The sequence below is a fragment of the Zea mays genome, chromosome 1 (genome assembly GCF_902167145.1).
Source record: "Zea mays cultivar B73 chromosome 1, Zm-B73-REFERENCE-NAM-5.0, whole genome shotgun sequence".
Lineage (NCBI taxonomy): Eukaryota > Viridiplantae > Streptophyta > Magnoliopsida > Poales > Poaceae > Zea > Zea mays.
In genome coordinates this window covers 42,979,370-43,004,863 of record NC_050096.1, presented here as the reverse complement: position 1 = coordinate 43,004,863, position 25,494 = coordinate 42,979,370, and the positions used below count along the sequence as shown (strand labels likewise).

The 25,494-nt window shown below is 52.8% G+C and overlaps 2 protein-coding genes across 5 annotated transcripts; one reads left to right on the top strand and one right to left on the bottom strand.

Annotated features, from left to right (window-relative positions):
* Window positions 1–7,721: 7,721 nt before the first annotated feature.
* Window positions 7,722–21,917, top strand: LOC103634480 (pentatricopeptide repeat-containing protein At2g37310). Of its 4 annotated transcripts, none has more exons than XM_035963375.1 (5): window positions 7,722–10,392; window positions 10,481–10,618; window positions 20,250–20,361; window positions 20,500–20,933; window positions 21,371–21,913. In XM_035963375.1, the coding sequence occupies exon 1, from the start codon at window positions 7,780–7,782 to the stop codon at window positions 9,565–9,567; it is 1,788 nt and encodes a 595-aa protein (XP_035819268.1). In that variant the 5' UTR covers window positions 7,722–7,779; the 3' UTR covers window positions 9,568–10,392; window positions 10,481–10,618; window positions 20,250–20,361; window positions 20,500–20,933; window positions 21,371–21,913. The 4 variants fall into 4 exon arrangements, with proteins under 4 accessions (XP_035819268.1, XP_020401665.1, XP_020401662.1 ...); XM_020546076.3 differs by having other exon boundaries at window positions 7,726–10,392; window positions 21,371–21,915; XM_020546073.3 differs by lacking the exons at window positions 7,722–10,392; window positions 10,481–10,618 and adding an exon at window positions 19,801–20,028 and having other exon boundaries at window positions 21,371–21,915.
* A 28-nt stretch (window positions 21,918–21,945) lies between these two features.
* LOC100276530 (uncharacterized) lies at window positions 21,946–25,279 on the bottom strand. The gene is made up of 6 exons (NM_001150296.2): window positions 24,936–25,279; window positions 22,989–23,048; window positions 22,769–22,894; window positions 22,615–22,675; window positions 22,425–22,478; window positions 21,946–22,320 (listed from the first exon to the last, which is right to left on the bottom strand). The coding sequence occupies exons 1-5, from the start codon at window positions 25,166–25,168 to the stop codon at window positions 22,449–22,451; spliced, it is 510 nt and encodes a 169-aa protein (NP_001143768.1). The 5' UTR covers window positions 25,169–25,279; the 3' UTR covers window positions 21,946–22,320; window positions 22,425–22,448.
* Between the last annotated feature and the right edge of the window lie 215 nt (window positions 25,280–25,494).

Sequence of the window (25,494 nt, the reverse complement as noted above, 5' to 3'; positions counted from 1 at the left end):
CTCTGGGAGCTCGGTTGAGTGGACTGAGGAGTCGTCGGAGGAGGACTTGGACTACTTTGCGGCCTTGGATGTAGCTGCGGCGAAGGCTTCGCCACACGCCGCGGACGCACAAGATGTGCCAGGTCCTAGCACCGGGCGCCGACGACGAAGGGCGGTTGCGAAGCGTAGGGTTAGTGGGGAGGAGGGGGCTCGGCTTCGTGTGAGTAGGGCTGGTCGGCAGGAACTGTTGTCTTTGCCGGCCGCGGCGAGTACAGGTGAAGGGGAACTGCGAAGTCTTTTTGCGGGTGAGGAGCTTAGGATAATGTTATTTAATTATAGGGAGATGGGAATTATTCCTAAGGTTGAGCCGATGTAGAGTGTGGCGCCCTCGCTTGTATATATGTAAAGGCTTGTATGATGAAGTTGTGTGCCCTCGCTTGTCTGTGCCTGCGAAGGCGTTGTGTACTTTGTCTGGTGTGTTTTGTTATGCTGTGCTGGTGCGATTATAGTCGGTCTTGGCACGGACGGTTTGATGTTGTCGTTTCTGCTTTTGTTGTGCTAGTCCGGCTGCACCCTTAGGCGACTTCTGCGCGGATAGTCTTTGCGGTAGACTTCGGTTTTTTCGCACTTGTGCTAGTCCGGCTGCACCCTTAGGCGACTTCTGCGCGGATAGTCCTCGCGGTGGACTTCGGTTTTTTCGCACTTGTTGTGCTAGTCCGGCTGCACCCTTAGGCGACTTCTGCGCGGATAGTCCTCGCGGTGGACTTCGGTTTTTTCGCACTTGTTGTGCTAGTCCGGCTGCACCCTTTGGCGACTTCTGCGCGGATTTGTCGCACGCGAGGGTGGCTAGCGCTTAGCCTCGCGGTGACCTCGAATTGGTCGAATGTCGAAGACCGTCATCGTGGTCTTTTTTCGACGCATGTTTTTGCGGGGGATTTTTCACACATATATTACATGGCTCCGCCTCGTTAAAAACCACACCCCCCGGGAGGAAAAGAGTGCGGGCCGGTACAAGATTGTTTTTGGCGAATTACAAGGGCGAAATCAACCCTGATGAGTCAAACAAAAAATTTGCGGAGGTTGTCGATGTTCCAGGAGTGCTCCAGGTCCTCGCCGTTTGGCGTTGTGAGCCTGTAAGCGCTGGGGGAAGCTTTTGTCTTGACTATAAAGGGGCCCTCCCACTTGGGCTCCAGCTTGCCCTTGGACTCCGTCCGAGCTGTTCGGACGAGTACGAGGTCCCCTTCGCTGAACTCCCTCGGGATGACTGTGTGGTCGCGCCATGCTTTGGTCTGGGCTTGGTATTTGTTTAGGGCCTGTAGGGCGAAGACTCGGTCTCCGTCAATGAGATCCTTTGAAGTTGGCTCGTCCACGTCGGGGACGGCTGACGGAACTGTTCGCGGGGACCCATGCTTTATTTCTTGCGGGGTCATGGCCTCCGATCCGTATAGAAGGCGGAAGGGAGTAAACCCAGTCGCTCTGCACTCAGTCGTGTTTAGTGCCCAGACTGCCTCAGGTAACAAATCGGTCCATCTGCCCTTTTTCATCAAGGAGCATCTTCTTGACAGCTGTGAAGATTTTCCCATTGGCGCGTTCCACGACCCCGTTGGACTGCGGATGATAAACTGAAGCGAAGGCAAGCTTGGTGCCGATGGAGAAACAAAAATCCCTGAAGTCTTGGCTGTCAAACTGCTTGCCGTTGTCAACTGTTAGCTCGGACGGTACTCCGAAGCGGCAAACAATGTTTTGCCAGAAGAATTTTTGGGCAGTCTTTGATGTTATTGTAGAAACAGCCCTCGCCTCGATCCATTTGGTGAAGTACTCGACGGCGACGAAGGCGAACTTAAGGTTCCCCTGAGCGGTGGGCAGGGGCCCGACAATGTCCAGGCCCCAGCGCTGGAGAGGCCATGTATGGGCGATCAGCTTTGTATACTGCGAGGGGCTGCCTGACCGAGGAGAAAACTTCTGGCAGGCTTCGCAGGACCTTGAGACCCGATTTGCGGCGCAGATCATTGCGGGCCAGTAAAAACCCTGGCGGATCACCTTGGCAGCTAGGGCCCTTGGCCCTGCGTGTGAGCCGCACGTGCCACTGTGGACTTCACGTAGGATCTGCATGCCTTCGGTTTCGGTGACGCACTTAAGCATTGGCTGACTGACCCCTTTCTTGTAGAGTTGGCCTTCAATCAGTGCGAAGTCCCGGCTTCGATGTCTGAGGCGCTTGGCCTCGCTGACGTCGGTTGGATGATAGTACCCCTGCAGGAACAGGGTTATTGGTGCCCTCCAGTCCTCGGTCATGATTAGGTTGACTATGCGGTGGCCCTCGCTGTCATTAGTTATTTGGAGCCCTTCGGGGCTCCTGACGGCTGGCGTGCCGATGATGTGAAAAAACACGTCGGAGGGCAAGGACTCGCCCCTGGCGGCGGCCTTGGCCAATGCGTCAGCCTCCTCGTTCTTGGCCCTATCCACATGCTGCAAGGTGAATCCCTTGAATTGTCTCTCGAGACTTCGGATGGCCGCGAGGTATTGCATAAGTGCGGGGTCCTTTGCTGCGTAGTCTTTCTCGACCTGGCCGACAACTATCTTGGAGTCTGTTTTGATGATACAGGTGGTGACTCCGAGGGCCCTTAGCTTGCGGAGGCCGAGGATGACTGCTTCATATTCTGCTATATTGTTTGTGCATCTGTCGGATTCCAGAGCGAAGCTGAGGCGTGCTGCATATCTGTGCTTGACCCCGGCTGGTGAGGTGATGACTGCAGCGGCGCCTGCCCCCGCATGGCACCATGCGCCGTCGCAATGGATAGTCCAAACCTTCTCTGTGGACGGGTCTGGTTGTGTTATTGGCCCAGTCCAGTCGACGACGAAGTTTGCCAGGACTTGTGACTTGATGGCTGTCCTGGGCTCGAAGCTGATGTGGTAGCTGGATAGTTCGGCTGCCCACTTGGCAATCCTCACCGATGCCTCCGGGTTTCTGAATAATTCGCCGAGTCCCCTGTCTGAGGTGACTCGGACCTTGAATGCTTCAAAGTAGTGGCGCAGTTTGCGCGAAGACATAACGACTGCGTAGGCAATCTTCTCCAGTTCTGTCATGTTGCACTTGGACGGTGTCAGTACCTCGGAGACATAGTAAACAGGGCACTGCCTGACCACGCCCTCAACTGTCTGCTCCTGCACTAGTGCCGCGCTGACAGCGTGCGGCGAAGCCGCGACGTAGAGCAGCAGGGGGAGCGAGGGGTCGGGGCTGGTAAGGACGGCCAGCTCTGTCAGGTACTGTTTTAATGAGGCGAAGGCCGCTGCCTGCTCTGGTCCCCAGGCGAAGTCTTTTGCACCGCGGAGTGTCTTGAGGAAGGGGAGACTTCGCTCGGCGGACCTGGAGATGAATCTGTTGAGAGCGGCCAATCTGCCTGTCAGGCGCTGGATGTCCCTGACGGACTGCGGAGGCGTCATGTCTATGATGGCCTGAATCTTGGTTGGGTTGGCCTCGATGCCGCGGTGTGATACCAGGTAGCCCAATATTTTGCCTTGGCGAACGCCGAAGACGCACTTTTCCGGGTTTAGGCGGAGTTGTGCGTCTCGCATGTTCGCGAATGTTTCGGCGAGGTCGGCGAGGTGGTCCTCCTTGCTCTTGCTGGCGACGACAATGTCGTCCACATATGTGAATATGTTTCTGCCAACTTGCCCTTCGAGCACTGTTTTGGTAAGCCTGGAGAAGGTGGACCCGACGTTCTTGAGTCCCTCCGGCATTCTGATGAAGCAATATGTGCCGAAGGGTGTTATAAAGCTGGTGCTAGCCTTGTCTTCTTTCTTCATGTATATCTGGTGGTAACCGGAGAAGCAGTCGAGGAGGGACATGACTTCGCATCCGGCCGCGCTATCGACTATTTTGTCGATCCGCGGCAACGGGAAATTGTCCTTTGGGCAGGCTTTATTGAGACTGGTGAAGTCGATGCACATTCTCCACTTCCCGCTCTTTTTCTGCACCATCACGACATTGGAGAGCCATGTGGGGTAAGCCACCGGCTCGATGAATTTGGCTTCCAGGAGGCGGTGTACTTCTGCCTTGGCGGCCTCCGTCTTCTCGTCGGACATCTTGCGAAGCCGCTGCTTTTTCGGCCTTACCGAAGGGTCGATTCCCAGACTGTGCTCAATTATTGAACGGCTAACCCCGACAAGATCGAGGGCCGACCAGGCGAAGACATCTTTGTTCTTGGACAGGCAGCAGAGGAGCTTCTCTTCTTCATGCGAAGTAAGGTCTTCGCTGATAATGACTGTCTGCCTGGGCGTGGCCTGGTCGAGGGGGACAGTCTTGGTCCCGTCGTTGCTCTGCAGCTGTGCCTTGTCGTGCTGCTTATTGGTTGGGCTGGCGGGCGCGGGGACCTCGCGCTGGGCCGTGAGGCAGTGCACGTTTCTTTGACCGGGCACGAAGTCTCGCTCTATGTTGCGCGTAGTCTGTTGATTGCCGAAGACTGTGATGACGCCTAACGGACCGAGTATCTTCATACATAGGTACAGTCCGTGAATGGCTGCTTCGAACTTATTGATGGAGCCCCGGCCCATGATGGCGTTGTAAGGATATACCATGTCCACGATATCAAAGGTTATTTGCTCACTTCGGGCATTGGGTGCTACACCGAAGGAGAGAGGCAGCTCTATTTTGCCGACGGGGAAGGTGCCCTTGCCGCCGAAGCCATACAACGGGTTGTCCGAAGGCTTAAGCAGGCTGTGGCTTATGCCCATGCGATCGAAGGCGTGGAGGAAGATGATGTCCGCCTGACTGCCGTTGTCAACTAGGACTTTGTGCAGGTCCCAACCTGCCACGCTGCAATTGATAACCATGGCGTCGCAGTGGGGGGCGCTGCGCAGGTCGACATCTCGTGCGTCGAAGGTTAGCGGTATGTGGGACCACTTTGTCTGCACGACAGGTCCGGTGACAGCGACGTGGTTGATGCTGCGGTAGTGGTCCCGCTTCTGCCGCTTTGTGTCAAAGTCAGTGCTGGACCCCCCAGTTATCATGTGAATGACTCCGCGATATGGTTGATCGGCGAAGTCTTCCTGCTTTGGAGCGTGGGGGATGTTTTGATGTTGCTGGTGTGGTGGTGGGGGTGGGGGAGGTACGATTTGTACTTCCTGATGGTGTTGGTAAGCGTGGTGCGGTGGATGCGGGGCGGGGGCGTGGATATATGGTGGAGGGGGTTGCTGGTAAGTGTGTGCGACAACTCGGGGGTTGTCGGCTGGTTGCGCCCGTGCCATCCTGTCTCTGGTGGCCTTCGTTTCTAGGCAGTCTTTGGTTTGGTGGGCGCAGTCTTCGCCGTGGAAGAGGCAGTAGAATCGGCGCGGCGGCTGCGCACGCCCCGACCCCTACCGCGAGTTCCATTTCCGCGGCCCTGGGGGGGATACTCCTGGCGACGAGGGGCGTCAGCAGCGGGGGCCTGGTTGGTGATGTTGTGCACTTGCTGTTGACTGCGACCGTCGCGACCGGAATCCGGCTACGGAGTCCTTGTCCACGTGCGGCTGGACTGTGGAGCGTCTTTTGGCTTCCTTTGGGACTCAATCTTGCGCTGGTGGAGCTCTTCGGATTTGGCGTACTTTTCAAACAGCTGATATAACTCCTGGAGGTTCTTTGGCGGATCTCTGATGCAGTGGCTGTAAAGGACGCCGGCGCGAAGGCCACTGATAGCGTAGTGGATGGCGATCTGGTCATCGACTGAGGGCAGCTGTGACTTGAGTGTTAAAAATTTGCGGTAATACTCCCTCAGAGTCTCCTTTTCCAGCTGCTTGCAGAGCGAGAGTTCGGCTAGGGCGTCGGTGTCTGGGCGGTACCCTTGGAAGTTGAGCAGGAACTTGTCCCGGAGACTTCTCCAGGAATCAATGGACAGCGGAGGCAACCTGGTGAACCAGGTGAGTGCTGGGCCCTCGAGGGCGATGATGAAAGACTTCGTCATTGTGGCGTCGTCCCCTCCGGAAGATGCAACGGCGACCTGATAACTCATTATGTATTGTGCCGGGTCGGTGCTGCCGTTGTACTTGGGATAGGTCCCTGCCCGGAAGTTAGCTGGCCAAGGCGTCACTTGCAGGTGTGGCGCTAGGGGACTTCGCTCGTCAAGATAGTTGACCCCTTGGAATGGCGCGGCGTGCGGGAAGGTGTGGTCGCGCTGGGGGAAACGCGGGTCTTCCGGTTGCGCGCGGTGTTGCAGGGGTGGCCCATGCTGCAGGCCGAGGTGGCCTTCGCGCGTGTCTTCGAGTTGTGCGCGCTGCTGGAGGGGCGGCTCGTGCTGCAGGCCAAGGTGGCCTTCGCGCTGCATCAGCGCAATCTCTCGCTCGAGTTCCTGGACCTTCTGCTCTTCGTCGCGTATCATTTGCCGCACTTTGGCTAGTGCAGACATGCGCTGGCGCTTGGCCTCCAGTATCTCCTTCTACCTCTGGAGATTGCGGTTCTTGAGGCGCAGGGCGCGCAACTGTAGCTGTTCTTCTGCTGAGACGCCGAGGACTTCACCGTCCTCGGTGAGGTCCGCGCCCTCCAGTGGTGCGAAGCCTGAGGGTGGCTGCGGTTGTCCTTCAGGGCCGCAGGTGCGGAGAGTGTCGTCTTCGCAGGTGCGGGGAACATCGTCTTCAGTGGCCTCTTGGTGGGTGGATTGGGTGAGGGCGAGGGCCTTGCCCTTTCTTGCGGCGAGCAGTGCTGCCTTCGCAGCCTCGTCAGCCTTTGGGTTAGCTCTCTTGGGTGCCATCGCGGGTGGTTTTCTCGTAGCACGAACGGTGGGTGCCAAATGTTGGAACTTGCTCTCAGTTGCAAGGAGGCCAACAAGAGTGAATAGTGATGACAACAGGGTTACGTGCTAGAAGGCAATAGCTCTGTTGATCTGGCCTCCCACGGGCACTGTGCAGGGGTATTTATAGGTACCTGAGCGGTCGGCGCCTTGTGCTAAGGACGCATGTGCCCTCAGCTACCTAGGTTATCCCCAGAATATTCCCCTAAAGCGGGGTTACAGACTGTAATTACAGGGATGCCTTTACAAATTAGGCCCGTAACGCGCGGCGGCCACGTAGGGCCCGTTACAATGGGCCGGATCGCACGTGGGCCTCTGAGCTGGACAAGGCCGCACTGTGGGATGACGTCGTCGCCGGTCTTCGTCTGGTGCCGATCAAGCGAAGGGTGTCCCTGCCTGTTTTGTCTCTGTCAGACCAGCGGCTGCAGCGAAGACTTCGAGCGAAGGGTGGCGTCTTTGCCTTCGCCCCAACAGCACGCTGGTTGGATTAGAGGGTTTTTGCAGAGCGTTAAGACTTAAGAGCTAAAGTGGTCTTGGTAACAGCTCACTTGCCATAAAATAAGTGAGAAACTATATCAGTTATTTTGGAACTCTGAAGTATGGTTTCAGATAGCTATGTTTTATTGGACGATCTATGGCTTGTTGAAGTTAGTAGAGTAGACCATGTTTGAATATGGAGACAATGCGATACTAAATAACAACCAAACCAGTACGCGCCGCAATATAAAGGACACCAACCAAAATACTGAAATGATGTTTAGGGTTTGGAGTGCGGGTGTGGCGCGGTAGGACGGGATGACGTGGACAGCGACGACGTGGACAACGGACGCCAATAGCTACGGGACGCAATGCTCCGTTGAATCAAAGGAAAGTTTCGGGCCCGTGGCACCACGCGTCGACTGTAGGGCAGGCGAAGAGCCGGGATCCCGGAGAGCGCTTGAGAATGGGTCATCTTTTAAGGAAGTGTATGTATGTATATAGATGTGGAAGGAGGACTAGTCTAATCCACTGCCCTGCCGTTAAACAAGTACTTGAAGAGCGAATGAAGCTCCCGGCGTGGCTCACCGCCGTGCCGCCGGACCCTCGGGCGTACGGCCACCTCATCCAGCTCTGCGCGGACACCGGACACCTCGCTGCTGGCCGCCAGCTCCACGCTCGCCTCGTCGCTTCCTCCGTTACCCCGTCCAACTTCCTCGCTTCCAAGCTCATTTCCCTATACTCCCGCGGAGCCCACCTTGACGACGCACGCAGGGTGTTCGACGCCATCCCGCGGCCCAGCGTCTTCGCCTGGAACGCCATCCTCATCGCACTCTCGCTTCACTCGGCCGATCCCTCCGACGCGGCCCGCCTCTTCGCCGCCTCCGGCATCTCTCCTGACGAGATCACGCTCTCCGCGCTCCTCAAGTCGCTCGCCGACTCCGGACCGAGGTTGTCCGCACTCGTCGCGGAGGTCCACGCCGTCGCGGTCCAGCGCGGCTTTGGGGACGACCTGTTCGTGTCCAATGGTCTCATCACCGCGTACGCGAACGCCGGAGATTCACGCTCCGCTCGCGCGGTATTTGACGAAATGCCGCGGCGAGACGTGGTGTCCTGGAACTCGCTGATATCGTCTTACGCTCGCGCAGGGTGGTACCGGCAGTGCCTAGAGCTGTTTCAGGAGTTAGCGAGCGTTCATGGTGCTGGTGGTGTTAGACCCAACAACGTCACCGTGGCTAGCGTATTGCATGCTTGTGCACAACTCAAGGCTGTCGACTTTGGGGTAAGAGTGCACCGCCTTGCTGCCGAGAATGGGCTTGATTCGGACATTGCGGTGTGGAACTCAGCAGTTGGATTTTATGCCAAATGTGGAAGGCTCAAGTATGCAAGAGAGTTGTTTGATGGGATGGCTAAGAAAGATGCAGTCAGTTACAGTACCATGATTGCTGGTTACATGAACCATGGGCATGTCGACATGGGACTGGAGCTTTTCCAGCGAGCAGATGTTCAAGGTATCAGCATTTGGAACGCAGTGATTGCTGGATTGATTCAACATGGTCGCCAGTCCGATGTGCTTGGACTACTGAATGAGATGATTGGTTCTGGAATGCTACCGAATTCAGCCACACTTTCAATCCTCATTCCTTCAGTTCATTTGTTCTCCACCCTACTGGGAGTGAAACAAGCACATGGGTATGCGATCAGAAACAACTATGATCAGAGTATCGGTGTTGTGACTGCATTGATTGATGCTTACTCAAAGGCTGGATTTCTTGATGGGTCTCGGAGGGTCTTTAAACTGACTGATGATAGAAGTGAAATTGTATGGACATCAATCATATCTGCCGTTGCGGCTCATGGAGAAGCTGCAGAGGCATTGCATCTGTTCAATGAGATGGTCAATGCTGGCATCAGACTGGATACTATAGCCTTCACTGCTGTGCTTACAGCTTGTGCTCATACTGGCAAGGTTGCTGATGCTCGTAAAATTTTTAACTCCATGCAGGCTATGTTTGGTATCAATCCAGTGATGGAGCAATATGCCTGCATGGTTTCTGCATTCAGCCGTGCAGGGATGCTAAATGATGCACTTGAGCTTGTCAACAGTATGCCATTTGAACCAAATGCAATGGTCTGGGGTCCATTGCTTAATGGAGCAGCAGAATTTTGTAATGTGGAGCTTGGTAGATTTGTATTCGATCAACTATTTAAAATTGAGCCTAAGAACACCGGTAATTACATTGTGATGGCTAATTTGTACTCAAATGCTGGCAAATGGGAAGAAGCTGATATCATAAGGAGGAGGATGTGGGGAGTTGGGCTCGAGAAGGTTCCTGGGTGTAGTTGGAATTGAGGGTTTTCAATGGTCTGCATGCTTTGTTGCTGCATATACATCAAGCAAGCAAGCCGCGAAAACTATGTTGTTGTTGGTTGTAGAAAATAGTTTGTCCTCAACCACTGCTAGGCGAAGACAAGTTATATTGATGGACTTTAAAAGATCTAATAGTTGAGATGTGATTATCGTGCTTAAGAGCACATCTGACTTTTAGAGCTGTTTGGACCACATAAGAATTCAAACCAATGAGAGCAACATTCCAGTCGTATTGATTTGATTGATTAACTAATCTAGGCCCAATACAAATAAAAATTCAAACCAATGAGAGCCACATTTCGTGATCTTCTTATCTTTGCAAGGTGATAGGTACAGAAACAACAGGAGATTCCGCAAATGTAAAAACTTTAGAAGCAGTATCAATCCAATTTGGATTTTCACGATCGGAAGGCATCAGCTATATCCAAATCCTGGATGGAACACCAAACAAGCTATGTGCAGAATGTTATTCGGTGCATCAACAGAAGTTGCTCTAGTGCCAGATGCGACAAAGTTTCTAATTCACAATGCTAATCTGCTGTTTTCAATATCTACATTATAGAAACACCATTTGTGTAACGATGTAGAATACGATGCGTTTTTCTACAGTCTATCATGTGCTTTTCTGAAGATTTGTTCTCTCTCATCAAATGCACACACTGTTCTGGTATTAGAATCAGAACTGCATGGAGCTAGCACAACAAGATGTGTCTTTTAGTGCCCTTGTGTGTCTGGATCATGGTTCACATGCTTAGATCATTCTACTTCACTACTTCCCAACTCATGAACTCCAAAGTGGAAAAGCAGGCATGTAGTTCTCGACTTTTCTGATTTGCACCACAATTTTTCTGGCCTCATTGCTAGATATCCATGACTCTTATTTTGTTGTTCCCAGGTTCACATGCTCATCGCAGGCTGCGCAGTCGCGCAGATGTGGTAATATGATAATGTAAGGTGGCGTCTTTGATGAGACAATGTGAATCATTCTGGTGGTCCAGCTCGCTCTGTAGTCTTGGAGTTCAAGTGGAGCTAAGTAAGTATAATCCCTGCATCTCTAATTAAAGCATAGCAGCTCTGCATTCCCATCTGACAGACGTATGTAAAAAAGAAACATAACTCCAAAGGTGCAATATATCATAATTATAATTTAGGATCACAAAGTGCCTAAAAATCAAAAGATTTCGAACAGTGCCTAGGCGCCATCACAGGCACCATAAACAAAACAGTCGAGAAGGCCCGGGGAAGCTTTTGTCTCTCCATCTCACTGTTGGCACGACATATGCTATTGGTATATAATTGTTGGGATCGAAACCTGGGTAATTATGTCCAATTGTCTGTTCCTATTCCTGATTCATATAGGTTTCAAAACATTTTGAATAGTTTGATAGTATTATGGGTCTGTTTGTTTGGGATTATAATCTGTTCAGATTATATAATCTAACTTATTTTGAACTGGCTAGATTATAACCCAAACAAACATGCCCTATGTCTGATGATATCGATGATATCTTTGTGCACGTGTCACGCCTACCCAAAAGGTCACGGGGATGACCTGCTGTAAAACCATGAAAGAAGGATGAATTAGCTATTTTTTTAACTAAGATATCTAGATTCTCTTAGTTAATTGAGATATATAATAAATAAATTATCTTATGTGCAACTATAGCTTTAACTAAGGGTTGACATCTCTATCGCAAGAGTTATGCAAACTAAGTTTTACTTCTATCAACTAGCCTATTAACTAAGCGAAATAATGTAAGTCTAAATGATTATGTTGATCAATAAATACCATAACTTAACTATCAAAGAGCCTAAGGCCCTATTTGTTTATCCTCCAAGTTATATAATCCAGCTTAAATAAGTTAAGAGGCAAACAAACCAAAGTTATTAAGGCATTAAGGTGAGACATGGCGACCCACCCCCTTCATAACGCCTAGGCGAATTGGGCGTGTGGCGAGGTGACACCATATGAGCATCGCCTAGGTGATAATATACAAAAAACCTAACACTTGCAATAGCACAAAAATGGGTAGGGTTAGAGAATACAAGCCTTTTTGCCACTGCATAAAAAACCAGGAGGGTGATTAAAAGTTGAGGATAGTAGACACTAGACACCAGACATCAATAGCTCAGGTACACATATCACAAAGGCACAGATGAATAATCAAGGCACTAAGGCACATATCACAATGGCATAGTCGCATAGATCAATAAACTAATCAAAGTTAGTAAGGCACAACTCAGGCATCAAGCACTAGGTACGCATGAACACATTCACAAAGCACATGGCTATATAGCAATTAGCATCTAGATAGAGGGCACTATCTGGCTTGTAGTTGTAGAGCAGAGAGGGCACTGACGAGTGGTGACTACCACATGTAGTAGAGGCGGAGGCGCAGAGCCGGCGTGGAGGGATGTCAGGGGCGGAGCTAGGGTGTAAGTAGAGGGACTCTAACTCTCATCAAGAGGATGACACTATGAGTTGGGGTAATTTTTCTGTTTATTTACTCAAACACTACACAATGCCATACCCATCTAAGGGTTGGAGACACATATTTATAGCCCTAGAGGCTGCACTACCACACCTTCTCACACGCACACTACATAACAAGATTGTCCTCTAGATGCTAAAGAGACTACAGAGGACAGTCAAAAGCGACTGTTGTCCTCTAGATGCTAAAAAGACTACAGAGGGCAGTCAAAAAGTGACTGTTGTCCTCTAGATGCTAAAGGGACTACAGAGGACAATCAAAAGCGATTGTTGTTCTCTAGATGCTCAAGACTTATTCCATCATTCTCCCCCTAAGTCTTGGGCGTTGTCTTGTGGGAAAGTTGGGCCATTCCGGACCTGGAGCAAAGCTCAAGAAACTAGATCTTCCCAAGGGGCTTGGTGAGCAGGTCTGCAAGCTGATCCTTGGTGCTGATGTAGCGCGCCTTGATGCTCCCTTCTGCCAGGCAGTCTCGGATGAAGTGGTATCTCAGCCGGATGTGCTTGCTCCGTTCATGGAACACTGGGTTCTTGGCCAATGCCAGAGAGGACTGGCTGTCCACCCTGAGTTCCACCGCTCCAGTGTCTCTCCCGAGGAGATCACCGAGCAGTCGAGCCAGCCAGAGCGCCTGAGTCGAAGCAGTGGAGGCCGCTATGTACTCGGCCTCGCAGCTGGACATGGCCACCACCTGCTGCTTGATCGACTGCCAGCTAATGAGGCACTTGCCGAGGAAGAAGAGGATTCCACTTGTGCTCTTGCTAGTGTCGATGTCACCGGCGTGGTCGCTGTCGCTGTACCCGACAAGGTTTGCCTCCCTAGGGCACCTCGGGTAGTAGAGACCGTGGTCGAGAGTCCCCGCAACATAGCGGATGATCCTCTTCACAGCCTGCTCATGCTCCGTTGTCGGTCGCTGCAGGAACCGACTAACGTAGCCGACGGAGTATGCCAAGTCAGGTTGTGTGTGGACGAGGTAGCGAAGGCTCCCCACAAGACGCCGGTACGGTGTAGCATCCACCTCCTCCATCGTGCTGTCGCGACTCAGCTTCAGCCTCTCCATCGGAGTGAGAGCTGGGTTGCAGTCGGTGAGCCCAGCCAGCTCAACAATGCGCTTGGCATAGGCCGTCTGGCAAAGTGTGATCCTGGAGTCTCCCTGGCGCACCTCAATCCCCAGGTAGGAGAGATGCCCCAGGTCACTCATTTGGAAGGTGGCCTTCATCTCTTCCTTGAACGTTGTCACCTCTGCATCCTTGGCGTCGGTGATCACCAAGTCGTCGACGTAGACACCCACCAGCAGGGCATTTTCTTCATTGCCCCGCCGATAGATGGCCGCCTCGTACGGGCTTGGTATGAGGCCCATCCTCTTGAGCGTGGAATCCAGCTTGGCATTCCACGCCCTTGGTGCCTGTTGCAAGCCGTAGAGGGCCTTGCGCAGGCGCAACACCTTGCCCTCCTTGCCAGGGATCGCAAAACCTGGCGGCTGGTGTACATAGACCTCCTCCTTTAAGTCGCCGTTAAGAAACGCCGACTTGACATCCATGTGATGAACATGCCAACCCTCCTGGGCTGCCAGCGCGAGGAGGAGTCGCATGGATTCCATCCGTGCCACAGGAGCGAAGGCATCGTCGAAGTCGATCCCCTCCTGCTGCAAGAAGCCGCGTGCCACCAAGCGAGCCTTATGCTTGACGATGGCGCCGGCTTCATCCCTCTTCAGTTTGAACACCCACTTAAGGGTGATCGCGCGATGACCATGAGGGAGATCAGTGAGCTCCCAAGTGCGGTTCGTCTCAACCGCGTCCATCTCCGACTGCATCGCGGCACGCCAAGCCGCATGTTTCTCGGCCTCCGCGAAAGACCGAGGCTCACCATCGTCGCATGCAAGATGCAACTCTCCTGCCAGAATGAGAGACGTCGGGCCCGGCACCGACGGATCGTTGAGAAGGCCCTCCACACTTCGATACCGCAACGGCTCGCCGTCGTAGCACGCGTCGACGCGCTCCTTGTCGTGGGAGAGCGGGGTCACGAGCTCCACTGGGTCGTGCTCGACACGAGCTGGTGTCGGAGAGGACGTTCATGGAGAGGGTACCGTCGGTGCTGGAGTACGTGGTGGCGAAGAGCTCGCTGTAGCCGGAGTCGTGGCTGGAGTGCGTGGTGGTGAAGAGCTCGTAGTAGCCGGAGCTGGAGAGCGTGGCGCTGGAGTCGGTGGAGACTTGGGGGCTGGAGTAGACCTGCTCGAAGAAGAGTTGCCTACTCCCCCAGCTCCCTCAAAGTGGAGAAGACCTACTCGATGGTGAAGTCGTCGTACGTCGGAGTTGTGCCGTCGTCCACCGCCTTGTCCCACGCCCATCCCTCACCCTTCGTCGAACACTACGTCGCGCGCCGTGCGCACACGCTGTGTTCCTGGGTCAAGGATGTGGTAGGCCTTCGAGCCCTCCGCGTAGCCAATGAACACCCCCGGGGTGCTCCTATCGTCGAGCTTGCTGATGTGGCCAAGCTCCTTGGTGAACGCGAGGCAGCCGAAGACCCGTAAGTGAGAGACCGTCGGCTTGCGCCCATGCCAAGCCTCGTACGGTGTCATCCTGTTGAGAGCTTTGGTGGGCGAGCGGTTGAGGATGTAAACCGTTGTCACCACCGCCTCTCCCCAGAAGACAGCCGACATTCCCCTCTGTTTGAGGAGAGCCCGAGCCATCCCCACAACCGTCTGGTTGCGCTGCTCGACGACGCCGTTTTGCTGCAGGCTGTACAACGCGGAGTAGTGGCGCTGAACGCCCTCATCCGCGCAGTACGACGCGAACTCAGCCGCCGTGAATTCGCCGCCGTTGTCGGTGCGCAGCACCCGCAGCTTGCGGCCGCACTCCGCCTCCGCAGCGACCTGCACACGCCTGATGGCGTTCGCAGCCTCTCCCTTGCTACCAAGGATCATCACCCACATGTAGCGGGAGAGATCGTCGACGAGCAGCAAGAAGTAGTGTCGTCCTCCTGGTGTGGCTGGTGTCACCGGGCCACACAAGTCCCCATGCACGAGCTCGAGCCTCTCCTTGGATCGGAAGCTCGACTGCTGGGGAAAGGGGAGCTGTCTCTGCTTTGTCAACACGCAGACATCACAGAATTGCTCCACATGGTCAAGGCACGGTAGGCCTCGTACCATCTCCTTGGCACTGAGCCGCTTCAGGTAGGGCTGGAAACGAGCCGAGCCGAGCCAGGCTCGGCTCGGCTTGGTGAGGCTCGGTGGAATAGCGAGCCGAGCCAGGCTCGGCTCGGTCACTTAGCGAGCTCGGTAACGAGGCTCGGCTCGGCTCGCGAGCCTGTACACTCAAGTACTCAACAACAGTAAATATAGTCATTAACTCAAATTTGAAGCATAATATGTTCCATATAATAAAAAATTATATCCCGACACTCTAGTTCCTTGTGAGTTGTGACCAAAACAACACACTTACACATTGGTCAACGGAGATACGAGTAAGAAGTAGTTTGGACCGAGCCTCGAGCCGGCTCGCGAGCCTCACCGAGCCGGCTCGGCTCGGCTCGTTAGTGTAGCGAGCCACGGAATTAGGCTCGGCTCGGGCTCGTTTAGGCTCGCGAGCCTCACCGAGCCGAGCCGAGCCTGATCGAGCCCGAGCCGGCTCGCGAGCCTCGAGCTTTTTTTCCAGCCCTAGCTTCAGGGCCTCGAAGTTAAGGTGCCCGAAGCGCTCGTGCCACTGCCATGCCCCGTCGTCTCGACGAGCAGCAAGGCAGCAAGGTTGTGCCACCTTCACATTGAGGATGTATAGCCGATTTAGACTCCTGCGTACCTTGGCAAGAAGGCGACGAGAGGGATCCCAGATCCTCATGACTCCGTGCTCGACCTCCACGCGCGAACCGTTCTCATCCAGCTGTCCCAAGCTGATGATAGAGTTCCTCAACGCGGGGATGTAGTAGACTCCGGTGAGCAGCCTGTGCTCACCAGACGCGGCGGTGAAGACGACTGAGCCGACGCCCTTGATCTCTACGCCGAAGGTGTCCCCAAACTTGACGGAGCCTCGGACGCTAGAGTCAAGCTCGGTGAAGAACTCCCGTCGGCCGGTCATGTGATGAGTGGCGCCGGTGTCGAGGCACCATCCTTCGATCATGTCTTTGCTGGAGCCGTCGCCGAGGAAAGCGCGTGCTTTCGACTCATCAAGGTGGAGGAGTGCCGCTGCGGCCGGTGCCGCTGGTGATAGCTCGAGGCTTGCATGTGCTAGGAGCAGAGCCTCCTCCTCCACCTTCGCCTGTGCAACGTTGGCCTGGCCACGTCGTGGCTGTCGACAGTCCCTGGCCCAGTGGCCAAGCTTGCCACAGTTGTGACAGCCGTCGTCTCGTGCCGGCTTCTTGTTGCCGACGGCGCCGCCTTGGGCACCTCCACGGGCACCACCCTCAGCATGTCCTCGCGCCCCGGCCTGGGCGCCTCCACGTGCCTTGCGCGGCTTGCCGCGTTTGCGGCCTCGTGCCGAGGAGGACTCCCCCTTCTTCTTGTCACCCTGGTAGGCCTCCCACTGCTCCCGAGTGAGATGTAGCTTCCCGCCGATAGTGATAGGCCCAGAGGGAGCCTGTGGTTCGTCGTCGTCGACCACCTTGAGACGACCTATCGCCTCTTCGATCGTCATCGTGGAGAGGTCTAGCAGAGACTCGATCGAGCGATCTGCTTGTACTTCTCGGGGATGCAATGCAACGGAAGAGCTTCTCAACAGCTCTCTCCTCATCGTAGGTGTCGTCGCCGAACTGCACCATCTTCTGCAACAGAGTGTTGAGGCGGAGAGCAAAGTCATCAACATCCTCGCCTGGCTTGAAGGCCAGGTTCTCCCACTCCTTGCGAAGTGCCTGCAGTGTGGTCTTGCGGGCACGGTCGCTGCCGATGCGGGTCACAGCGATGGCGTCCCAGGCCTCCTTAGCAGTCCGCTTCTGGGAAAGCGAAAACTGCATCTCGGGCGGGACTGCAGCAATGAGGGCATCCAGCGCCCGTCGATCCTCGTGGTAGTCGACGTCGCCGTACCGAACTGCTTCCCACATGTGGCGAACCTAGAGCTGTACCCTCATCACCGCGGCTCACTCGACGTAGTTGGTCTTGGTGAGGGTAGGCCACCCACCGCCGGGATCGATATCCCTGACAATGGCCTGGGCCATGCGGCGACCATGGTACCGATCCGGGGAGGGAGAGTCGCACCGCCTGTAGAGGCTGCGATCTCCGTCGACTCGGTCGACGCCGCCGGGAGCACCTTTCGTCTGGGCTGCCGCCGCGTGCGCCCTCACCCGGAGCGCCGTCGGCGCGTCGGCGCCTATCTGGGTTGCTGCCACGCGCGCCCCCACGGGGATGCACGGCTGCCCACTGTGCCGCCTGCTCTCACGCTGCTTCCCTCGCCAGCCTGAGCTCTTCGTTGGTGTTATCGTCGACAGAAACAGAGCTGCCGACTCTACTGCCGCGCAGAGCCTCGAGCTCTGCTGCCGTCGCACGTGCAACATCCGCCGCCTCCGCTGCTTCTACTCCCGCTCTCGCTGCTGCCAGTTCCGCCGCCGCCAGCCGTGCTGCCCTCGCCGCTGTCGCTGCAGCCGCTACTGCTGCTCGCTCGCGTTCTTGTGCCGCGGCGACCTCGACCTCTTGTTGGCGCCGCGCACTCGAAGTGACCGAGCGTATGGACATGGTGGGCTAGTGAGGGGTCGCTGCGTGTGGAAGATGTTGTCTCAGACGAAAGGTTGCTCGTCTGAGCAGGAGAGGAAGGAACAGTTGGAGCTCTTGCTGCCGACTGAGTGTGGGGAGAGGCGCGGGAAGGAGATGAGCACGAGATGTTTAGGCTGCAGGATAGTTTGGCTTTGATACCAATTGTAAGTAGAGGGACTCTGACTCTCATTAAGAGGATGACACTATGAGTTGGGGCAATTTTTCTGTTTATTTTCTCAAACACTACACAATGTCATACCCATCTAAGGGTTGGAGACACATATTTATAGCCCTAGAGGCTGCACTACCACACCTTCTCACACGCACACTACACAACAGGATTGTCCTCTAGATGCTAAAGAGACTACAGAGGACAGTCAAAAGCGACTGTTGTCCTCTAGATGCTAAAGAGACTACAGAGGACAGTCAAAAAGTGACTGTTGTCCTCTAGATGCTAAAGGGACTATAGAGGACAGTCAAAAGCGACTGTTGTCCTGTAGATACTAAAGAGACTACAGAGGACAGTCAAGAAAGCGACTGCTGTCCTCTAGATGGTCAAGACTTATTCCATCATAGGGGGTTTTGTTGGGGTCAGCTGAACCCTATAAAATTTGAAAAATACTATACAAATATTTATAGTATATTTGAGAATCCACACCCGAGCACGGACAGCTCAACTGCCATTTTTATCGCTGCGCCATCTTGTCGGTTCTCTCTCTCTCTCCGATTCAGGTCACTTCAGTGCAGTTGAAATCGCGGGAAGCAGCACAGGCAGCTCGTGAGGCAGCGCGACAAGGACTCTCGATGCGATTTTTGTCCTGGTATCATTGTACATGCTACGTGCACTCGTCTAGATGTATATTTTTTTCCTGTATAGAAGGAAACAAACGAGAAGTCGGTGGCCGCGGGGACCTCTTTTCAGAAAAACCACGAGGTAAAGAAAGATCAGCAAGAGGACAGGAGGGCTGGGCGGCCGGCTGGGGTCGAACAGCAGCAAGCGGCTTGAATGAATGAATGAATGTGAGCCAGCAGGATGATCGGACTGCCACGTGGCTTCCCTTTCTGCCGTCCGCGCCTCCCGCCCGGATTGCATGTTGCAAGGCCCAAGGAGATTGCCCCACATGTACCCTGCGACCATCTCCTTTGTTAATACTACTACTTGTTGTTAGGTGTAAGTACAGTGGTGCTTAGGCTGGTGCCAGTGCGGGCGGCAGCGCGGGCGAGAAGAGGCCGCTGCCGCCCGCGCGCAGGCGATAGGCGGGCGAGAGGCCGGCGCCGGGCGATGGCGCCCGGCGAGAGCGGGCGATATCGCCTCGCTCTCGCCCGCGCTGGAGCGCCCGCCCGGCCGAGAGGCGGGCGAGAGGGAGGCGAGGCACTGGCGGGGCGAGAGCGCGGGGCGAGAGCGCGGGCGAGAGCGACGTGGCGCGATCTGATTGGTCCACGTGTCGCGATCTGATTGGTCCACGTGTGCTAGCCGTTGCAACTAGCCGTTTTTGACCGTTTGGAGTCCAAAAAATTCGAAAAAAATTGCAAAAAATCACAAATTTCATCCCCAATCCCTCTATATATACCCCTACCCGGGTGGAGCTCATTCCACACACCATTCCATCCTAAAGGGCCGATCAACCAGAGATATGGACCCGGCTGAAAGACGTACCCATGGCAGGGCCGTAAAGATGGTCGAAAAAGAACTTGGTCTGCTAGATGACGAAGAAGAGGAACCGGAAGCGGAACGTGAAGAGGAGGAAGATGAGGATGAGATCGAGGAGTCCGATTAGAGTTATGTAATTTTATTTTAATTATCATGTCATTTTATTTTAATTATTATGTACTTTGTAATTTTTAATTCAATAAAAAATATTATGTTGTGTGTTTTCTGAGCGTTGAAATAAATCCGCGTGAATTACTTAATTCTGAAATAGAAAAGCTGACGTGGCTATAGCCTGAGGCTGTAGCCTGCTGCAGCCTGTGCACTGGAGCAGCAGGGGCGAGAGTGGAGGCGAGAGCTGACGTGGCAGGGGCGAGAGGGAGGCGGTGCACTGGACTCAGCCTTAGTATCGTTAGCATTCTTATCTGTACCACCTGCAGGATCAGTTATTTTAGGTTAGGGCTTGTGCTTTGCACTTGGCATCATCCAAGTATATTTCCGAGCTCAACACAGTCGCAGATAAGTACCCAGAGCCCGAGCACCATCCTGTATCGTATCACACGCACGCCCATCTGCGCCAAGCTTGGGTAAAAGAAGGATCGGAGAATGGCTGCGCAGACGACGGTGCAATGCAGGTTGCCAAATGTCCCCGAGTTGGTTCATTCTTTCTTGCATTCGTGGATGGTTTCTTGGCTTTGGCTCCCATCATCGTTTTTTTCTTCTTCTTTTCTTTCTTTTGGAAACTGGTGCTAGGAGTAGTAGTTCTTGCATTGAGCTAGCTGCTGCTTGTTTGTGGAATGCTAGGACCAATTTTCTGAGTTGGCTCTGCATTTGTGTTTCGTTGCATTGATTGCAGGGTGATCGGTGGCGGTGGCATGCGGACGGTGGAGTGCCTGAGGGGAAGGCTTCTCGCGGAGCGGGTGGCATCCAAGGCTGCAAAGGAGGATGCCGACCAACTGACCAAAAGGGTACATCCCTACATCTTTATATCCTACCTCCTGCAGCAGCACATTCCGTACTGCTCCACCCTCTTTTTAGTTTCTATTGGCTCACATACCAATCGAACTATCTTCTCTGTCGATTTTGATGGTCGGTTTGGGTCACAGCTGGACGAGCTAGAGAAGAAGCTCGCCGGCGAGGTCAGGGTGAGGAACAGGGCGGAGAGGAGGCTCAGGAGGGCCATCAAGAAGCTGGAGTCCCTCAAGATCCTGGACGTCGAGCTCTCGGAAGGCTCCATTGGGTCGCTGTCCTCCAACGGCCGTTCGGATCACCAGGCGCCGGAGGCCGAGGAGAGGAACGGCCCTGGCTCGTTGACCACTCGTGGGTCTGTGCTGGCATCCGGTCCTTCCGGAGACCCCGACGCCGACGCCGACAGGGAATCGTCAGAGGGATCATGCACCCAGGTGAATTCGTCCTCCCGGGACGGGAGCTGGTGCTCCGTTGCGTCAGAGCAATCCCGGCCTGGTTCTTGCATGGATCTTGCCGGAAACACCACCAACTGCGGCTCAGAGGGGAGTTGCGGTGACCATGATTCAGAGAGGTATAATATATGCGTGCAGATCAACTCAATGCCAATTGGTAGTTAGTTCTCTTATTACTGTCCTTTTTTCCTAGACTAGAGGAATTGCCTTCTTCAGGACTTCCAGCGAGATTTGTGACAGCATCCCTCTTAAATGTTTGCTTTTTTGGAGCTCCTGGATGCTACATCTCTCACCATGTTAGGTACAGAGGAAACAATTAGTGCTTCCCTCTGCTTTTTAGAACAGAATGATTGCCTTTTAGTATAGCATGCCTGCATATATATATGGCCGTTGGACTGAAGAGTGAAGCACACCAACTTGATAACTTCCTTTTATCACATCGGTGGATGCTACATAGCTTCCCAAACGGTTGTGCATTTGCGTTCCTAATTTTCGTCGGGTATATTTGCGGCTTATTTCTCACACGTACTACCGTGTTGTGTTGATCTTGTGCCAGGGAACACCTTGATGCATCCAGTGGCTGTGGCTCAGCAAAATCGGAAGAAGCGTTCTACGAAAGCGACGACAGGCTAGCGCTATCGCGGGGTCTCGTTGAACCACCACCAGCAGCTGCAGGCGAAGGTCCAAGAACGCAGGATAACGACACGCATGCAGGAGAGGTCCGTGCCATGGATCACGAGGAAGAAGAGGAGACCAACAAGCTTGCGATCGTTCTAGCCGACCCCCAGCCACAGTCGCAAGGCGACGTGTAGTCCGTTCTCCTGGCGCTGCGGCGGGTGAAGGAGCAGCTGCGCTACACCATGAACCAGGAACTCGCCGCGCCAACCAGGAGCTCTACGCCCACCGAGCGAGCGTGCCACACTAGGAAACCGTGTGGCTCACTTCTACTACGGTGTCCAACATTCGGTTCCGTGAATTATTCGTAGTGCTGTTTAGGGGAGTGGAGTATCTGTACAGAATGGAATAAGGTCGCTCATGTGGATGTGGAGTCACTATTTTATTAAAAAGATTGAATCTCTAGGTGCTTTGCTTGCTTCTGTTTACTGACTAGTTTATCGCGCGCAATGTGATACGGTTATCTGTTATGCAATGCTCCGTGATTATGGGTTTAAACACCCTGTCGCGTAGCATTCTAGCAACAAAAACACGGGGTACAAACACGAGGGCGACCTTGTGTCTTCTAACAGTTATAAAGTAGTCCAACTGGGGGTACATGGAAACGAAATCATCGTCACCAAATAGAGGGCAACCGAAGGTACATGACCATCCACAAACCAGACAGCAAATCTAGCTACACTGCCAGTGTGCCCAGCAACTAATAAAGTCATACGCGGTAAACATCACTGAACATGACTGGGAAACACAGGACGCCCCCGTCCATGCGGTTAGTGGTGTACAAAAGCTATGGCTTCACCAAAGTCTCCTAGGAGATAATATTTCTGAGACCTGCAGGAGACCAAGTCGATTCTTTTCATGTTAGGGAAACTGCAGCAGCGGGTCATGGTAAGGAAAACGTCGTTCTGGGAGGGTAACAGCATTGCCTAACGAACCTCGTCCAAGGCAGAGTGCTCAAATCAAGCTGTGCCGGTAACAGCGGCTGCGTCCTGTGTGAATCAGATACAATAGAAACGGATGAAGAGAGGAGCCTAATAAAGACCAATTGGAGGTGAAAGTTCTGAACAAAGTCACGTGGACCAGGTTCCCCAAGTTCTTCACATAACCATGTAAGGTAAAACATACCGGCTTCGAGCTGTCTTTGCCGTTTTCCCGAGCTGCTGATCCACCAGACGCTTCTGCAAATCTGATGAAGTTGTGAAGGGATGAGCTGCTTTCTAGGTTCCACAGAGAATAATCAGGAGTGACGTGCTAATATGCTACTGCCACGTTCACTAACCGGGCAGCTCGGGCCTTTCTTTTTTCTTCTTCCGCCTTGTCGACATTTGCGCTCTGACCAAATCGTTCCAAACGGGCCTTTTTCTTAGCTTCCTCATCTGAAGAAGAGGGCGAGGCAAGGCCAAACCTGTTCCATTCATTTAAACCAAGCATCAGTTCACTACTTGGGAGCATACGAAAAACCTAAAACAACATTAGAGAACTTTCTAAGATTAACACACCTCTCAGCCCTGGACTTCTTCTTCTCTTCCTCCTTTACACTTGAAGAGCCAGTCCCAAATCTTGTAGACAAGACAAGTGAAATGCACTTTACTTAGTAATTGTAATATATCCATAGTTGTTAAAGCGGTAAGACGAGGTAAGGCGACAAACCCCCTTTTTAACTTTTAAGTAGTAAAGCATAAGGCGAGACGACACCTTATATATATTTAAAAATAGGAAAAATATTGATATTTGAGAAAGCATTTAGGACAGAAATAATAATAAAGAAGAGAAAAGGATAAAGAAAAGAAAAAGACTAGCCCAGCCAGCCTACAAATCAGCCCAACTAGCCCATTAAGATTAGGTTAAGCCCACTTCCTCCTCCCCCCCCCCCCCTCCCCCCTATATCTCCCAGCAACTCTCTCCCTCTGCTCGCTTCTCCTCCTGTGCCGGTGCCGCCGTGCCGCCGCAGCCGTCGCGCCGCCTCTCTCCCACTCGCTGTAGGTGCAGAGTAAGGCGAGCAGGACGCCTTACATCGCCAGGGCGCCTTACTGCCTAGTCGACGCTTAAGTGACGCCTTGACAACTATGAATATATCATCTGGAAACTTGATCAGCCAAACAGGAATGATCAAAGTTTGGAGTATGCTCAAATAAACATGAAAGAGCAGAGGCTCTACGAAGCTTGGCACTTGAGTGCAAAGTTATGCTTGGTTTTGTGCAACTATTCAACCTTATCTAGAACTTACATGAAACCCTACACAGTGAATTGACAATATATATGTATGTAACTACCTCTAATTTAAGCACCCCAAAAGTATATGACACATATTTAACATTGCATAATGAAGTTACCCACGTCATATGCAATAAAGAGTTCAATAACAACACATCATCATTTTATTACCTAGATTCTTAACACAAGTAAGAAAACTAAGGGCCTTTTTGGCATGGTTTTCATCAGCTCTGGCTTGCCATTCTCAGTTCAAACCGTTTTTCTCTCTCTCACTGAAATAAACTAGGAGCCAATGGAACTGTAGCACGAGCCTGAGCCAACGGAAACCATGCCAGACAGGCACTAATCTAGCACACTCAGATCTGAGATCTGACTATCACCGAGGTTAGAAACATCAAACCAAAAGTTAAACTTCTTTAAAAACTAGTAGTAGTCCATAGTCTTGATGGCTCAAATCTAAACATATGGCTTAATTAGATAGACAATATACCAGTAAGCTCCATTTGGGGACTTGTGTTTTTCTTGCAAAACCAAACCATGTAATTGTTTTTCCTTTGATGTTTAACAGAGTAGATTAAAACTAGAAGAAAAACAGACTGGTACACTTTGAATTTTTATTTACTAGGTTTTGCATCTAACTGTCCACAATTTTGTGTGGGGATCTAAAGACTGGGCACCAATGAATTGAATTAAGTACCTAAATCTTTTGAACTTCTAATTGAATATCCTACACAACAAACACAGAAACGATGGATGGAAATCAAGGGTGAAAATTCAATATACAGGCAGTATCAAGGGGGCACATGGCCTACAAAATTAGAAAGGCTCAAAGGTATCAACAATCAAGTGACTTAGTTATAAACTGCATGAAACACTTAAACAATAAAACATCATTCATGCAAGGACCTAACTGCTTAGGTCCTGAAATGCACTGGCATCTCTATGAAGAGAAGCAACAATTGGACACCTCATCAAATAATGCAGAGCACAGAATTGCTGCAACATCACCCACGGGACTAGATCTTTTCTATGTACTTTACCTAAAAGCCTACAGTGTTGCAATTCAACACACCCAATGACCAAGACATGCATGCTGCAGTATTGCACTACATCTATATTGTTAGGAGATTACCTACATATTGTGCTTGAAAAGAACACTTCTCAACATGAACTTAGGATTTGTTAGGACAAATCCTCTAAGCCCTAGGAAAGGGGATCCACAAAACACTTACCTCTCGGCGCGACTGCTGCGCTTTTCCTCCTCTGACATCAGTACTGGCATCCCAAACCGCTCCGCGCGGCGCATCTTCTTCTCTAGATCCGTGGCCCCGGCCACTGCGGTTGCAGCAGCGTTAGGGTTTTGTGCCGGTGTTGAAGAAGCCGCGCCCGGAGCCGCCTCTCCGGTGGCTGCAACCTCCGGCGGAGGCGCGGCGGTGTCCGCGGTCTTGGAGCTCTGAGATGCCATCACCAACGGAGAGGGAGGGAGCTCGGCAGGGAGGTCGTGGTCTGGTGATGTTGAGAGGAATTTCCTTTTTCTTTTTGTGCTCGTCGCTGCAACGCTGCTGCTCTTTCCTTTGCCCTTTACCTTCGTGGACCTGCCCTTTGCGGTCGGTCGCGGCACGCCGCTTCACGGGAACATGCCTTTTGGGTTGGGATAGTACACATAAATGGGCCTTAGTTGGGCCTGGTTTCTGGACTCTTTAATGTTCATCATTTCTTAGTTTGAAAACATAAATCTCCTTGAATCTCCTTATTTTTTCGGCTAGTTTAGAATCGAAGGTGATTTGAGTT

What these genes read in the sequence shown, in the direction of transcription:
- LOC103634480 (XM_035963375.1), top strand. Translation starts at nt 7,780, where the DNA reads ATGAAGCTCCCGGCGTGGCTCACCGCCGTGCCGCCGGACCCTCGGGCG.
- LOC100276530 (NM_001150296.2), bottom strand. Translation starts at nt 25,168, where the DNA reads ATGGCATCTCAGAGCTCCAAGACCGCGGACACCGCCGCGCCTCCGCCG. An exon ending in AGAAAGGCCCGAGCTGCCCG is followed by an intron (nt 22,676 to 22,768) that starts GTTAGTGAACGT and finishes CAACTTCATCAG; the next exon opens with ATTTGCAGAAGCGTCTGGTG. An exon ending in GCAAAGACAGCTCGAAGCCG is followed by an intron (nt 22,479 to 22,614) that starts GTATGTTTTACC and finishes TGATTCACACAG; the next exon opens with GACGCAGCCGCTGTTACCGG.